The 14,285-nt window shown below is 44.1% G+C and overlaps 1 protein-coding gene across 4 annotated transcripts in view; it reads left to right on the top strand.

Annotated features, from left to right (window-relative positions):
- The first annotated feature begins 2,896 nt into the window (after nucleotides 1-2,896).
- The window catches only part of GK5 (glycerol kinase 5), a 174,065-nt gene continuing 162,676 nt past the window's right edge, over nucleotides 2,897-14,285 (top strand). For all 4 annotated transcript variants that reach the window (XM_070405897.1, XM_070405896.1, XM_070405895.1 and 1 more), the window contains exon 1: nucleotides 2,897-3,099. In XM_070405897.1, the coding sequence (XP_070261998.1) occupies nucleotides 2,941-3,099 (159 nt within the window). In that variant the 5' untranslated portion in view covers nucleotides 2,897-2,940. The remainder of the gene's footprint in view (nucleotides 3,100-14,285) is intronic.

The raw sequence follows: 14,285 nt of genomic DNA, 5'->3' as shown, positions 1-14,285 counted from the left end.
TTAAAAACTAGAGGCTCAGTGCACAAAAATTTGTGCACGGGGGAGGGAGGTCCCTCAGCCCGGCCTGTGCCCTCTCGCAGTCTGGGACCCCTCGGGGGATGTCAACCTGCTGGCTTAGGCCCGCTCCCCAGGGGATTGGGCCTAAGCTGGCAGTCAGACATCCCTCTGGCAGCCCGGGAGCCCTCGGGGGATGTCCACTTGCCAGCGGGAGCAGGCCTAAGCTGCAGTCGGACATCCTTAGTGCTGCTGAAGAGGCGAGAGAGGCTCTTGCCATCTCCGCTGTGCTGGCAGCCGTCAGCCTGGCTTGTGGCTGAGCAGAGCTCCCCCTGTGGGAGCGCACTGACCACCAGGGGCAGTTCCTGCATTGAGCGTCTGCCCCCTGGTGGTCAGTGTGTGTCATTGTGACCAGTCATTCCCAGTCTTTCTGCTGTTAGGGTCAATTTGCATATTACCTTTTTATTATATAGGATAGAGGCCTGGTACACCGGTGGGGGCCAGCTGGTTTGCCCTGAAGGGTGTCCCGGATCAGGGTGGGGGGTCCCGCTGGGGTGCCTGGCCAGCCTGGGTGAGGGGCTGAGGGCCATTTGCAGGCTGGTCACACACCCTTCAGGGTGGGAGTCCCCACTGGGGTGCCTGGCCAGCCTGGGTGAGGGGTTGATGGCCGTTTGCAGGCTGGCCACAGCCCCTTCAGGGTGGGGGTCCCCACTGGGGTGCTTGGCCAGCCTGGGTGAGAGGCTGAGGGCCATTTTCAGGCTGGCCACAGCCCCTTCAGGGTGGGTGCCCTACTGGGGTGCCTGGCCAGCCTGGGAGAGGGGCTGTAGGCTGGAAGCAGGTATCTGGGATTTATTTAACTTCTATAATTGAAACTTTGTAGCCTTGGTCCAGCTCAAAGCCTGGGTTGCCCCTGGAAACCCAGGTTCCCAGCCCCTCCTTGAGCGGAGGCCACACCGTCGGCTAGAAGCAGGTATCTGGGGTTTATTTATCTTCTATAATTGAAAGTTTGTAGCCTTGAGCGGAGGTCAGGGCTGGCAGGGCAGGTGGGAAGCGTGGCTTCCTCCATTGCCGGGGCAACTCAAGCCTCCTGCTCGCTCCAGCTCTGTGGCTGCCGCCATCTTTGTGATGGAATGATGGTTAATTTGCATATTATTCTTTTATTAGATAGGATATGCTAAATATTAATAAGGGGATACAAAACAGTATTCTCTTTTGTGAAAGGGGGTCTGTGATGGTTAATTTTAAGTGTCACTTGAGCTAGGCTAGTGGGCACATTGTGAAGGTGCTCAGTTATTTGGCCAACACCACTCTAGTTACTGTGATGTATTTTTTAAAGACGTAATTAGCATTTAAATCAATAGACATTGAGTAAAGCAAACTAATCTTCATAATGTTGGTGGGCCTCATTCAATCAGTTGAAGGACTCATATGCAAAAGTTGAGGTTTTCCAGAGAAGAGTTCTTAAGACTGCAACATAGGAACCCTGCCTGAGTTTCCAGCTTGCTGCCCTAAGGAATTCTGACTCAAGACTGTAACATCAATTCTCACCTGAATTGCTAGCCTTCCAACCTACCTTGGGACTTGCCAGCCATCATAAACATGTGAGCTAATTACTTAGATCTCAATCTCTTCTTTCTATCCTATTGGTTCTGTTTCTCTGGAGGACTCTGACCAATGCACAATCCATTAGCACTTACCCAAATTACAATACTGGGGATTACATATATATGACTTAAAAATGGTCAACATTGATGAAGGCAATCCTAAGGCCATTTGTTTCAAATGTACTATTGGACAGGGACATGATATAAAGAGAGAAAAACATACTCTTCCAGATGTATGTTCCAAGCTGTAAGTAATATGGCCAAAAAAAACAATTTGGTAAAATTGGCTGAAAGTAAGCTGGTTAGGTCAAAAGAACGATTTGGTTAAAAAAATGAATATCCTTTACTTTTTAATTGATATGCCACTCTGCACTGTTAAATGTTTTCACAAAAAGCACATATCCATATTAATTTTATAATTTTCACAAAAAAGAAAATGAGTATATTTCAGGCACTGTTTTTTTTTCGTTTTTTTTTCCTTGTAGTGCTGCTGGTGGTGGAAAGTTGGCTCCACCTGGCAGTTATACCTCCCTCCTACCTACAGATCAGGACCTTTCCCTGGGAGGGGGACCACCCCATAGGCAGGTCCTTGGGCTCCAGCCAGGATCTTGAAATTTCCACAGGCCTCCTTCCTGCCCACCTTGACGTGCCTGTAAGAACTCATGCTCTCTGGCCAGCAGGGAAAGGTAAAGGGTCGCTGAGAAGCTTTCAGTTTCTTGAAAAAGCAGCCAGCGGGTTGGAGCTTGATGGTAAAAGCAGCTACCCTATGTGTCCCTTCCCCATCAGAGCGCTGGGAAGGTCGTCCTCACCTCATTGTGTTATTTCATTTAGTAAGTATTTATTGAAGTGTATTACATGTGAAATTTTTACCAGGTCTGGGGAGAGAAGTCTTGGGGGTAAACTCTCAGTTTATTAATATGTTCGGCCGAATTTTGAATTTCTTTTCAGATCACTTTGTTTTGAGATTCATAAAACGTAACTAGGGTTAAGAGAAATGCAGGCACTGCCTCAAGGATCTTACGAGGGAGATCCTTAAAATTAAGGGCCGGGTTAACGCTAAAAGCGGAGAACCCGGCCGTGGGTGCTGGGACCCCGGGCTCCACCTCGCTCCTGCTCACCTGCACTGGTTCTGCGTTCCACACAGTCGCCTCCCAGAGCACGCGCCCAGCGCCGCCTGACGTCACGGCGTCGGGGCGGGGCCAGCGGCAGGGCGGGGCCGCCCCCGGGAGGACGGAGGGGGCGGGCCGGGCGGCGGCCTCTCAGGGCCCGCTGGGTCTCTGAGGTGCTGGTATTTGTAAGACGCCCGCTGGGCAGGCGGCTGCGGCGGAGGCTGGCGGTCGGGATGCCTGGGCTGCCCACCGCCCCGGAGCAGGGGCGCCCGGAGCGGAGCGCGCCGCGACCGCACACAGGCTTCGTGCTGGGGCTGGACGTGGGCAGTTCGGTGATCCGCTGCCACGTCTATGACCGCGCGGGGCGGGTCCGCGGCTCCAGCGCCCAGAAGGTGACGGGGAGTGGGCGTCGGGCCGTGGTCAGGGTGGCGAAGGCGAGCGGGCGGGTGCGTCTTTTCCTGCCTGCGCGCGGCCACCTGCAGCCCGGCCCTCGGTCCCGCGGCGCGCGGGGCGGGCTTTGCAGTCCCCCCGGGCAGGCTGAAGCCCGCGCGCCCTTCCTGTCCCTCGGAGGCCAGAGCGGCGGCGTTGGCGACCGGCGCCTCGCACCGCTCGCGGGTCCTGGCACCTGGGCGGTCGCCGCTCCGGCCTTACCTGGGCGGGACTGCAGGGACTGGGACGGGCAGGGCCGCTGCAGTCTCCGTTGAAGGGTGCTTTGTCACTGGGTTTCCCTGCGCTTCCTTGATAATACTCCAGCCTCATCTTCGTTTTTATTTTAATTTTTCCAATATTGATAGAATTTAACTTTATTGTTCGTTCTAACGCTGTCTTCATTAACTACTTCTCAAAGTGCTGGTTCCTCACATGACCATCTGATTTCCATGGGTATGGGAGGTATTGGACAACTTTTGAAGGTTGTCTTGTCATTACTTTTCTCCTTTCTATTTTTGAGAATTCATAAAAATAATCTTTTCTGGTTTGAGAAATCTACCAAGTCATTAGTTGTTGTCAGTAATCCTTAGTAAAGCAGCCAACAGACAAGTACTCCTTTGTTCTCATTTTCATGAAGTGCAGATTTCTACACGATTACCAGGTTACGGGAAAAGACGTTGATTGGATTTGGTGTTCTTATTTACTCGTCTTTCCAATGCCAACATCTTTTTATGTTAGCAGTGTTAGGACGGGAACCATCAGTCACCTAAACCATTCTCTCAGCATTGGACTCCCCCATTTGCTCGGTTCCCACCCTTCTTCCAACCCTGTTAGACGTGTTTTTCATCCACAGCTATTGCCTAGGAGCAGGTCTAGCCAAATGACTACTTTGGGCACTTGTTTTGAAGAATCAGGGATTTCCATTCTGGTTTGGGGACCAGGACAGTGAGTTGGGGCGACAGCAGCTCCTTGGTCCCTTCTCTGGCTACGGGTGCAGGAACACTGTGCACCCACCCACCTTCCCCAGGCCTACACCAACCAGAAAGGACAGATGAAAGGCTGGCACTGCCCTTCAGTAACTGTGTGCTCCATATCTTTGCATAAGTCTTTAGCAGCACAGTGATACTTTCAACACAGTCTCCCTTGAAATTCTAGACACAGAGTACTTTTGTTTTAAGCAGTGATTTTTTTAAAAAAGAAATGGAAGTATTTGGAACCAAAGGGAGACAGAAATTGCTAGGGGATACAAAGTTTCACAGTTGCTATATTATTTGGGGCAAATCATTAGTTTTTTTAAAATAAGGGAAGAATCTTAAAGGACGAATCAAGATTGCTGTGTATAGCATGAGACTAGAATTGTTTGCTCAGACTCTAAACTGGGGGGAATGTATCTGGAAAGATATGTGAATAAATAAAAATACAAAAAGTCCCTATCTCAAAGGAGAAAGCATTATCTTAGAGTTTATAGCAATGCCTCTCAAACTAGTAGGATTTTACAACAGTGCTTCTTAAAGTGTGGTTCTTATGCTGCTGGGGTTGAGATAAAGAAACAGATTAAGAAAAGTGTGTAGCAATTTTGCAGACTAGTTTTATGATTATTGACCTTAATAAAACATTTGGGATTTTATTTTATATGTATTTTTCCTCTAGAAAGTTGTTTTGTGTCTTTAAAAACTTAATTACAGTTGACGTTCAATATTATATTAGTTTCGGGTATACAACTAGTGGTTAGACATTTATATAACTTACGAAGTGATTCCCTTGATAAGTCTAGTACTCACCTGACACCATACATAGTTATTAAAGTATTATTGACTATATTCCCAATGCTGTACTTTATATCCCCTTGACTATTTTGTAACTGCCAATTTGTACTTCTTAATCCCTTTGCCTCTTTTCGCCCAGTCCCCCAGATCCCTTCCCACCTGGCAACCATCAGTTATTCTCTGTGTCAATGAGTTTGTTTCTATTAGTTCATTTATTTTGTTTTTTAGATTCCACATATAGGTAAAATCATATGGTATTTGACTTTCTCTTCTGTCTGACTTATTTCACTTGGCATAAAACCCTCCATGCTGTCACAAATGGTAAGAGTTCACTCTTTTTTATGGCTGAGTAATATTCCATTGTATATAGGCACCACAGCTTTTTTATCCATTCGTCTATTGATGGGCACTTGGGTTGCTTCCATATCTTGGTTGTTGTAAATAATGCTGCAATGAACATAGGAATTAATATATATTTTCAAATTAATGTTTTGGATTTCTTTGTATAAACACTCAGAAGTGGGATTGTTGGGTCTTACGGTAGTTCTATTTTTAATTTTTTGACTATTACTCCATACTGCTTTTCCATAGTGCTTGCACAAATTTGCAGTCTCCACCTCCTTGCCAACACTGGTTGTTGATTTCTTGATGATAGCCATTCTCACAGGTGTGAGATGATATCTCATTGTGGTTTTAATTTGCATTTCTCTGATGACCAGTGACGTTAAGCATTTTCTTAAATATGTCTCTTTGGAGAAGTGTCTATTCAGGTTCTCTGCCAATTTTTTAATGGGATTGTTTCTCTTTTTTGTATTAAGTTATATGTGTTCCTTATATATTTTGGATGTTAACTCCTATTATTGGCAAATATCTTCTCTCATTTAGTAGGTTCTCTTTTTGTTTCATTGATAATTTCCTTCCCTGTGCAAAGACTCTTTAGTTTGATGTAGTTCCATTTATTTAATTTTTATTTTGTTTCCCTTTTCCGAGGAAACATATTAAAAAAATATTACTGAGAACAATGTCAGAGAGTTTATTGCTTATAGTTTCTTCTAGGAGTTTACGGTTTTAGTTCTTACATTTAAGTCTTCAGTCCATTTTGAGTTATTCTTGTGTCTGCTGTAAGAAAGTGTTGTAGTTTCAGTATTTTGCATGCATTTGTACAGTGTTCTTAACACGATTTATTGAAGAGACTGTCTTTATCCCATTGTATATTCTTACCTTGTTTGTCATATGTTAATTTACTATATAGGCCTGAGTTTATATCTGGGCTATCTATTCTGTTCCATTGACCTATGTGTCTGTTTTTATGCCAGTACCATGCTGTTTTGATGACTATATCCTTGTAATATAGTTTGATATCAGGTAGCATGATACCTCCAATTTTGTTCTTTCTCAAGATTGTTTTGGCTATTTAGGGTCTTTTATAGTTCCATATAAATTTTAGGATTTTGTTTTAGTTCTGTGAAAACTGCCATTGCTATTTTGATAGGAATTGCGTTGAATCTATAGATTACTTTGGGTTGTGTGGACATTTTAATTATGTTAATTCTTCTTATCCAAGAACATGGTATGTATATGCTTCCACTTATTTGTCTCTTTCTCAGTTTCTTTCTTCAGTATCTTATTATTTTCCAAGTACAGGTCTTTTACCTCCATGGTTAGATATATTTCTTTGTATTTTATTTTTGGATGCAATGGTAAATGGCAAATAGATCGAATGGCAGAACAACTGAACCAAATATCCAAACAACCTTTTGCTATGATGTGCACTGACCACCAGGGGGCACGCACGGACTAGGGTGGGCATTGGCAGCAGGTGACAGCGTGGAACATGGCAGGCATTGGCTGCAATGGGATGGTGGAGCAGGTGAGCAGGGGCGCCAGACCAAGGTGAGGTGCCAGTCGCTGTCATCGAGGTGAGCCTCTGGTGGTTACTGAAAATTCTTTGTTCCCGTGTGCCGTGGTCCGGCCAGGCGCTCACACCTGCTGCCAGTGCCCACACCTGCTGCTGGTGCCGGAGCTGCTGCTTGCACCTGCTGCTGGTGCTGGCCTCGATTGCTCTGTGCTGTCAGTGGGTGTGAGGGGTGGCTGCTGGCCCCGATCGCCCCTCAGGGCTTCTCCACCTCCCCCTTCTCCTGAGGGGTGATCGGGGCCAGCAGCCGCCTCTTGCACCCGCTGTTGGCGATGGCCCTGCTAGCACCCACTGCTGGCGCCGCCACTCTCACCGACTGCTGGCGCCGGCCCCAATCGCTCTGCGTCGTCAGGGGGTGCAAGCAGGGCTGGCGCCATCAGCATGTGGGAGCAGCGGCAGCGGGAGTGGGGCTGCCAGCAGACAGGGGACTGGGGGCTGTAGCAGGAGGGGCTGGGTGGGGGCGCGAAGGATGGGCCGAGACCCACCCCTGTGCTCACTGCAGCTTTGTAGCCCACAGTTCCTTTCAAGGTGCACTAATTTGTGCACTGGCCCCCTAGTTGGTGTATAAAAATGCAATCAATTTCTGAATATTTATTTTATATCCTGCTACTTTACTGAATTCAATAACTGGTTCTAATAATTTTTAGGTTTCTGTTAATATCATGTCATCTGCAAATAATGACATTTTTACTTCTTCCTTCCCAATTTGGATGGCTTTTATTTCTTTTTCTTTTTCTTTTTTAAAAAATATATATTTTATTGATTTTTTACAGAGAGGAAGGGGGAGGGATAGAGAGTTAGAAACATCGATGAGAGAGAAACATCGACCAGCTGCCTCCTGCACACCCCCCACTGGGGATGTGCCCGCAACCAAGGTACATGCCCTTGACTGGAATCGAAGCCGGGACCCTTCAGTCCACAGGCCGACGCTCTATCCACTGAGCCAAACTGGTCAGGGCTATTTCTTTTTCTTGTCTGATTACTATGGCTAGGGCTCCCAAGACTATGTTGAATAGAAGTAACATCTTTGTCTTGTTTCTGGTCTTAAGAAGGACGATTTTAGCTTTTCACTCTTGGGTATATTGTGAGGGTTTCCCATATATGGCCTTTATTATGTTGAGGTATGTTTCTCCTGTCCCCACTTTTTTTGAGAATTTTTATTATACATGATGATTGCTTTTGTCAAATGCTTTTCTGCATCTATTGATATGATGAACGATTTTTACCCTCCTTTTTGTTTATGTGGTATATCATGTTAATTGACTCGTGGATAATGAACAGCCTTGCATCCCATGAACAAATCCCACTTGATTATGGTGTATGATCTTTTAAAAGGATTGCTGAATTTGGCTTGCTAATATTTTGTTGAGGATTTTTGAATTTGTATTCATCAGTGATATTGACCTGTAATTTTCTTTTTTGTGTGTAGTTTTCGTTTAGTTTTGCAATCAAGGTAATGCTGTCCTCATACAATGATCTTGGGAGCCCTCTTGTCTCTTCAGTTTTTTGGAATAGTTTGTGAAGTAGAGATTAGAATGTTTGGTAAAATTCACAGGTGAAGCCATCCAGTCCAGAACTTTAATTTTTGGGGAGTTTTTTTTTTTTTTTTTTTTTTTTTAAAATCTTTATTGTTCAGATTATTACATTTGTTCCTCTTTTTTTCCCCCATAACTCCCCTCCTTCCAGCTCCCACCCCACCCTCCACCCTCACTCCCCACCCACTGTGTTCATCCATAGGTGCATGATTTTTGTCCAGTCACTTCCCGCATCTCCCACACCCCTTTTCCCCCCAAGAATAGTCAGTCTTTTCCCTTTCTATGTCCCTGATTCTATTATAATCACCAGTTCATTCTGTACATCAGGTTATTTATTCACTTGATTCTTAGATTCATTTGTTGATAGATGCATGTTTGTTGTTCATAATTTGTATCTTTACCTTTTTCTTCTTCTTCCTCTTCTTAAAGGATATCTTTCAGCATTTCATATAATACTGGTTTGGCGGTGATGAACTCCTTTAGCTTTTCCTTATCTGTGAAGCTCTTTATCTGACCTTCAATTCTGAATGATAGCTTTGCTGGATAAAGTAATCTTGGTTGTAGGTTCTTGGTATTCAGCACTTTGAATATTTCTTGCCATTCCCTTCTGGCCTGCAAAGTTTCTGTTGAGAAATCAGCTGACAGTCGTATGGGTATTCCCTTGTAGGTAATTGAGCCTCTTTCTCTTGCTGCTTTTAAGATTTTCTCTTTGTCTTTTGCTCTTGGCATTTTAATGATGATGTGTCTTGGTGTGGTCCTCTTTGGATTCCTTTTGTTTGGGGTTCTCTGCGCTTCTTGGACCTGTAAGTCCATTTCTTTCTCCAGATGGGGGAAGTTTTCTGCCATTATTTCTTGAAATAGGTTTTCAATATCTTGCTGTCTCTCATCTTCTGGCACTCCAATAATTCTGATATTAGTCCGCTTAAAGCTGTCCCAGAGGCTCCTTACACTATCTTCACACTTTCGGATTCTTTTTTCATTTTGCTTTTCCAATTGGGTGTTTTTTGTCGAATCTTTGGTTTGATTCTTGTGTTCCTCTGGTCTGCTATTGGGTATAATATTCTTTATTTCAGTCCGTGTATGCTTACTTTCTAATTTCTTTATCGTAGCATCGAGGGTCTCATTAGTTTTCGTGAGGCTCTGCACAAATTTATGGCAAGCCCTCAAAATTGCGATTCTTAGCTCCATATCCTCCATTTCTGTCATGTTTTTTTGTCTCCGCATCTTTTATGCTTTCTTGGTGCACCCCCTTGTGGTCTCTGTGTGCAGTCTTGTTCTAGCCAAGCCTTAATTGTTGTAGTTAACACTTGGAGTGCGGGAAACGAGTTAAGTTGGCTCGCGTGAATTGCGCGTACTCCGCGGGAGCCGTCTTTAACTCGGTTCATATAGATTTGCGGTGGAGTGCGGGAAACGTGTAAACTCGGGCCGATTGTAACTGCGTATTACCAAATATTTGTTTGTAATCCACCCTTTTGGTGGATGGAACAAAACCAAAAGACAGAGCCATCTTATATTTTGGCGGGAAATTCACCCGCACTCCAAGTGTTAACACTAGAAGGATTTGACCACCAGGCCGACTGGCTGTAGGAATCCGGGGAGTTTTTAATTACTAATTCATCTTTATTGGTAGTTATCAGGCTGTTCAGATTTTCTGGTTCTTCTTTCTTTTTTGTTAATCTTTACCAAGGGTATGTTTCCATTGATTTTTTTTAGAGAGAGTGGAAGGGAGGAGGAGAGACAGAGAGAGAGAGAAACATTGATGTGAGAGAGACACATCAATTGGTTGCTTCCCACACATGCCCAGACCAGGGCCGGGGATTGAACCTGCTACTGACGTATGTGCACTTGACTGGAATCGAACCCTGGACCCTTCAGTCCAAGGGCCAATGCTCTATCCACTGAACAAAACCGGCTAGGACTGTTGGTTCTTCTTGGCTCAGTCTTAGAAGATTAGATGTTTCTAGGAATTTATCCAAAATTTTCAGATTGTCCAGTAAGTTGGCATATAATTGTAGCATTTTCTTATAATTCTGTGTATTTCTGTGATGTCAGTTTGTTACTTTGACTCTTTTGTTTCTGATTTTATTTGGGTCCTCTCTCTTTGTTTCTTGAGGAGTCAGGCTAAAGCTGCATCAAGCTTGTTTATCTTGTCAAAGAACCAGCTCTTAGTTTCATTGATCTTTTGTACTGTTTTTTAGTTTCTGTGTCATTTATTTCCACTCTGATCTTTATTATATTCTTGCTTCTACTTATTCTGAGCTTTTTTTGTTCTTTTTAGGTCTTGGGTTAAATTGTTTATTAGATATTTTAATAATATTTTGCTTCTTCAGGTAGGTCTGTCATGCTATGAACTTCCTTCTCAGGACTGCTTTCACTATGTCCCATAGATTTTGGGTTGTTGTATGTTCATTTTCATTTGTTTCCAGGTAATTTTTTATTTCGTCCTTGATCTCATTGGTAACCCATTCATTGTTTAATAACATGCTATTTAGCCTCCATGTGTTTGGATGTTTTTGAGTCTTTTTATTACAGTTGATTTCTAGTTTCATGCATTGTGATTCAAGAAGATGCTTGATATATTTCAATCTTCTTGAATTTGTTAAGACTTATTTTGTGTGGTCTATCTTTGAGAATGTTCCATGTGCACTTGAGATGAATGTATATGATGCTGCTTTGGGGTGAAATGTTCTGTAAATATCAGTTCAATCCATTTGATCTAATGTGTCATTTAAGGTCACTGTTTCCTTGTTGATTTTTTGTCTGAAATATCTATACAGTGATGTCAGTGGGATGTTAAAGTTCCTTACTACGACAGTATTGCTGCCTATCTCTCCCTTAAAGTTCACTAGGAGTTTTTAAAAAAACATATTTAGGTGCTCCTATATTGGGTGCATATATGTTTACCAGGGTTATATTGTCTTTTTGGATTGATCCCTTTAATAATAAGCAGTGTCCTTCTTAGTCTCTTGTTATGGCCTTTGTTTTGAAGTCTATTGTGTCAGATAGGGGTTTTGCTACCCCAGGTTTTTTTCTTTCCATTTGCATGGAATATATTTTTCCATCCCTTCACTTTGAGCTTGTGTGAATTTATTTTTTCCTGAGGTGAGTCTCTTGTAGATAGAATATATATGGGCCATATTTGCTTATTTATTCAGCTAACATATATGTCTTTTTATTAGGTATTTTAATCCTTTTATGTTAAAGGTTATTATTGGTAGGTATTTATTTATTTTTTTAAAATTAAATCTTTGTTGTTCAGATTATTACAGTTGTTCCTCTTTCCCCGCTCCCCATAGCTCCCCTCCACCCGGTTCCCACCCCACCCTCTGCCCTTACCCCCCTCCCCCCACTGTCCTCATCCATAGGTATACGATTTTTGTCCAGTCTCTTCCCGCACCCCCCACACCCCTTTCCCCCTGAGAATAGTCAGTCCACTCCCTTTCTATGCCCCTGATTCTATTATATTCACCAGTTTATTCTGTTCATCAGATTATTTATTCACTTGATTTTTAGATTCACTTGTTGATAGATGTGTATTTGTTGTTCATAATTTGTATCTTTACCTTTTTCTTCTTCTTCCTCTTCTTAAAGGATACCTTTCAGCATTTCATATAATACTGGTTTGGTGTTGATGAACTCCTTTAGCTTTTTCTTATCAGTGAAGCTCTTTATCTGACCTTCAATTCTGAATGATAGCTTTGCTGGGTAAAGTAATCTTGGTTGTAGGTTCTTGGTATTCATCACTTTGAATATTTCTTGCCACTCCCTTCTGGCCTTCAAAGTTTCTGTTGAGAAATCAGCTGACAGTCGTATGGGTACTCCCTTGTAGGTAACTGACTGTTTTTCTCTTGCTGCTTTTAAGATTCTCTCTTTGTCTTCTGCTCTTGGCATTTTAATTATGATGTGTCTTGGTGTGGTCCTCTTTGGATTCCTTTTGTTTGGGGTTCTCTGTGCTTCCTGGACTTGTAAGTCTATTTCTTTCACCAGGTAGGGGAAGTTTTCTGTCATTATTTCTTCAAATAGGTTTTCAATATCTTGCTCTCTCTATTCTTCTGGCACCCCCATAATTTGGATATTGGTACGTTTGAAGTTGTCCCAGAGGCTCCTTACACTATCTTCATATTTTTGGATTCTTTTTTCTTTTTGTTTTTCCTGTTGGGTGTTTTTTGCTTCTTCGTATTTCAAATCTTTGACTTGATTCTTGCGATCCTCTAGTCTGCTGTTGGAACTCTGTATAATATTCTTTATTTCAGTCAGTGTATGCTTAATTTCTAGTTGGTCCTTTTTCATAACCTCGAGGGTGTCACTAGATTTCTTGAGGGTCTCACTAAATTTATCGGCGGTCTCTAGAAAATTCTTGAAAAACCTTATAACCGTGGTTTTGAACTCTATATCCAGTAGTTTGCTTCCCTCCATTTCTGTCATTTGTGACCTGTTTCTTTGTCTCTGCATTTTTTATGCTTCCCTGAGTTGATAGAGTGGCTTTCTGTGCTAGGTGTCCTATAGGGCCAAGTGGCTCAGCTTCCCCAATTACCTGAGGTGGACACTCTTGGTGCACCCCTTTCTGGGCTTTGTGCACAGTCTTGTTGTAGTTAAGCCTTGATTGTTGTAGGTATCACTGGGAGGAATTTACCTCCAGGCCAATTGGCTGTGAGAATCAGCTGTGTCTATAGTGGAAGAACTTCTGTGCTGGAGACACCCTTAGGGGCAAGACTTGCTTCAGTGGGGCTTTGGTGCTCACTGAGTCTGCCCCCTGAGTGTGTCCCTTATGGATCTGAGGAGTTGTAATCTTGATGGTCCCACTCTGACCACTGGGTACACTGGCTCTTGGATTCCTAAGGAGGTGCTAATTTAGCCTCTGCCTGAGGCTACCCAGCAGGAGCTATGGAGAGATCTGCAGATTCCTCTTCTTTGTTTGGGGTTTGGAGGTGCCCAGATGAGGCCCAGCTGTGAAGCAATGCAAGCTGCTGTGGGGCCTTGGGCCTTCTTTTGGAAGTTCTGGGTCTCTCTGACCCAGCTGCAGTTTGTTAGATAATTTTCAGATTGGAAAGAGCGAGGCCTTTCATATGCAAAAGCCTCTGCGCACAGCTTGGGTGGGGCGGGGTCTCAGGGGACTAACAGGGTGGAGCAAGCAGCTATGGCTGCTCCTCAGTCCTACCCTAAGAGGCCCCACATCTCAGTGTCCCGCGGTAATCGCTGCAAGCACCTTGGAGAGAAAGCTGCCCTCGAGTTCTGACCGATGCCAGACAGTCCAGTTTCTCCCTGTATGAGTCTGGGTCCCCAGAGACTCGCCCGGAACTGGAGTTCAGAGCAGTCGGGAGCTTGAGACTCCCTCCCGATTGAAAAAGACAACCATGTCCTCAGTTTCCAGCCCTTTCCATGTGCGCCTCCGTACCTCTGCACTTTACTTCCGTACCTCCTCTGAGTCTCAGTGTGCTTTTCTCTTTCCTTCTAGTTGTAGAATTTCCACTTAGTCAGCCTTCCTGTGGTTCTGGATGATGTCCGTTTTCCCTTTTAGTTGTATTTTTGAAGTTTTTGTGGGAGGCAGCAATTTCCAGTGTTTACCTATGCCGCCATCTTGGTTTCTCCTCAGAAAAGGATGAGCTGGTTAAAAAATCAGCTTCTTCACCCTCACTGGTGCAAAGGTCCCGCTTTGGCTTCAGTCCCACCAGACTGCATCCACTGGGTCGACTGGGGCTGGCGTGGGTCAAAAGCCTGCATTCCTTGTGGGCTGCGGGGCTCTGGGCTGGCCAAGAGCCTGGGTTGCAGGTCCCTCCGATAGGTAGTTATTTATTGCCATTTTTATTCTTCATTAACCTTGGCATTTTAATTATGATGTGGCTTGGTGTGAGCCTCTCTGGATCCTTCTTGTTTGGGACTCTCTATACTTGCTGGACTTGTTTGTCTATTTCCTTTGTCAGGTTAGGGAAGTT

Source organism: Myotis yumanensis, unplaced genomic scaffold (assembly GCF_028538775.1).
Source record: "Myotis yumanensis isolate MYYU_CA2020_CCGP unplaced genomic scaffold, mMyoYum1.0.hap1 SCAF_2, whole genome shotgun sequence".
Taxonomy (NCBI): Eukaryota; Metazoa; Chordata; class Mammalia; order Chiroptera; family Vespertilionidae; genus Myotis; species Myotis yumanensis.
Note: the sequence above shows the minus strand (reverse complement) of the source record. Positions and strands in the feature narration are given on the sequence as shown.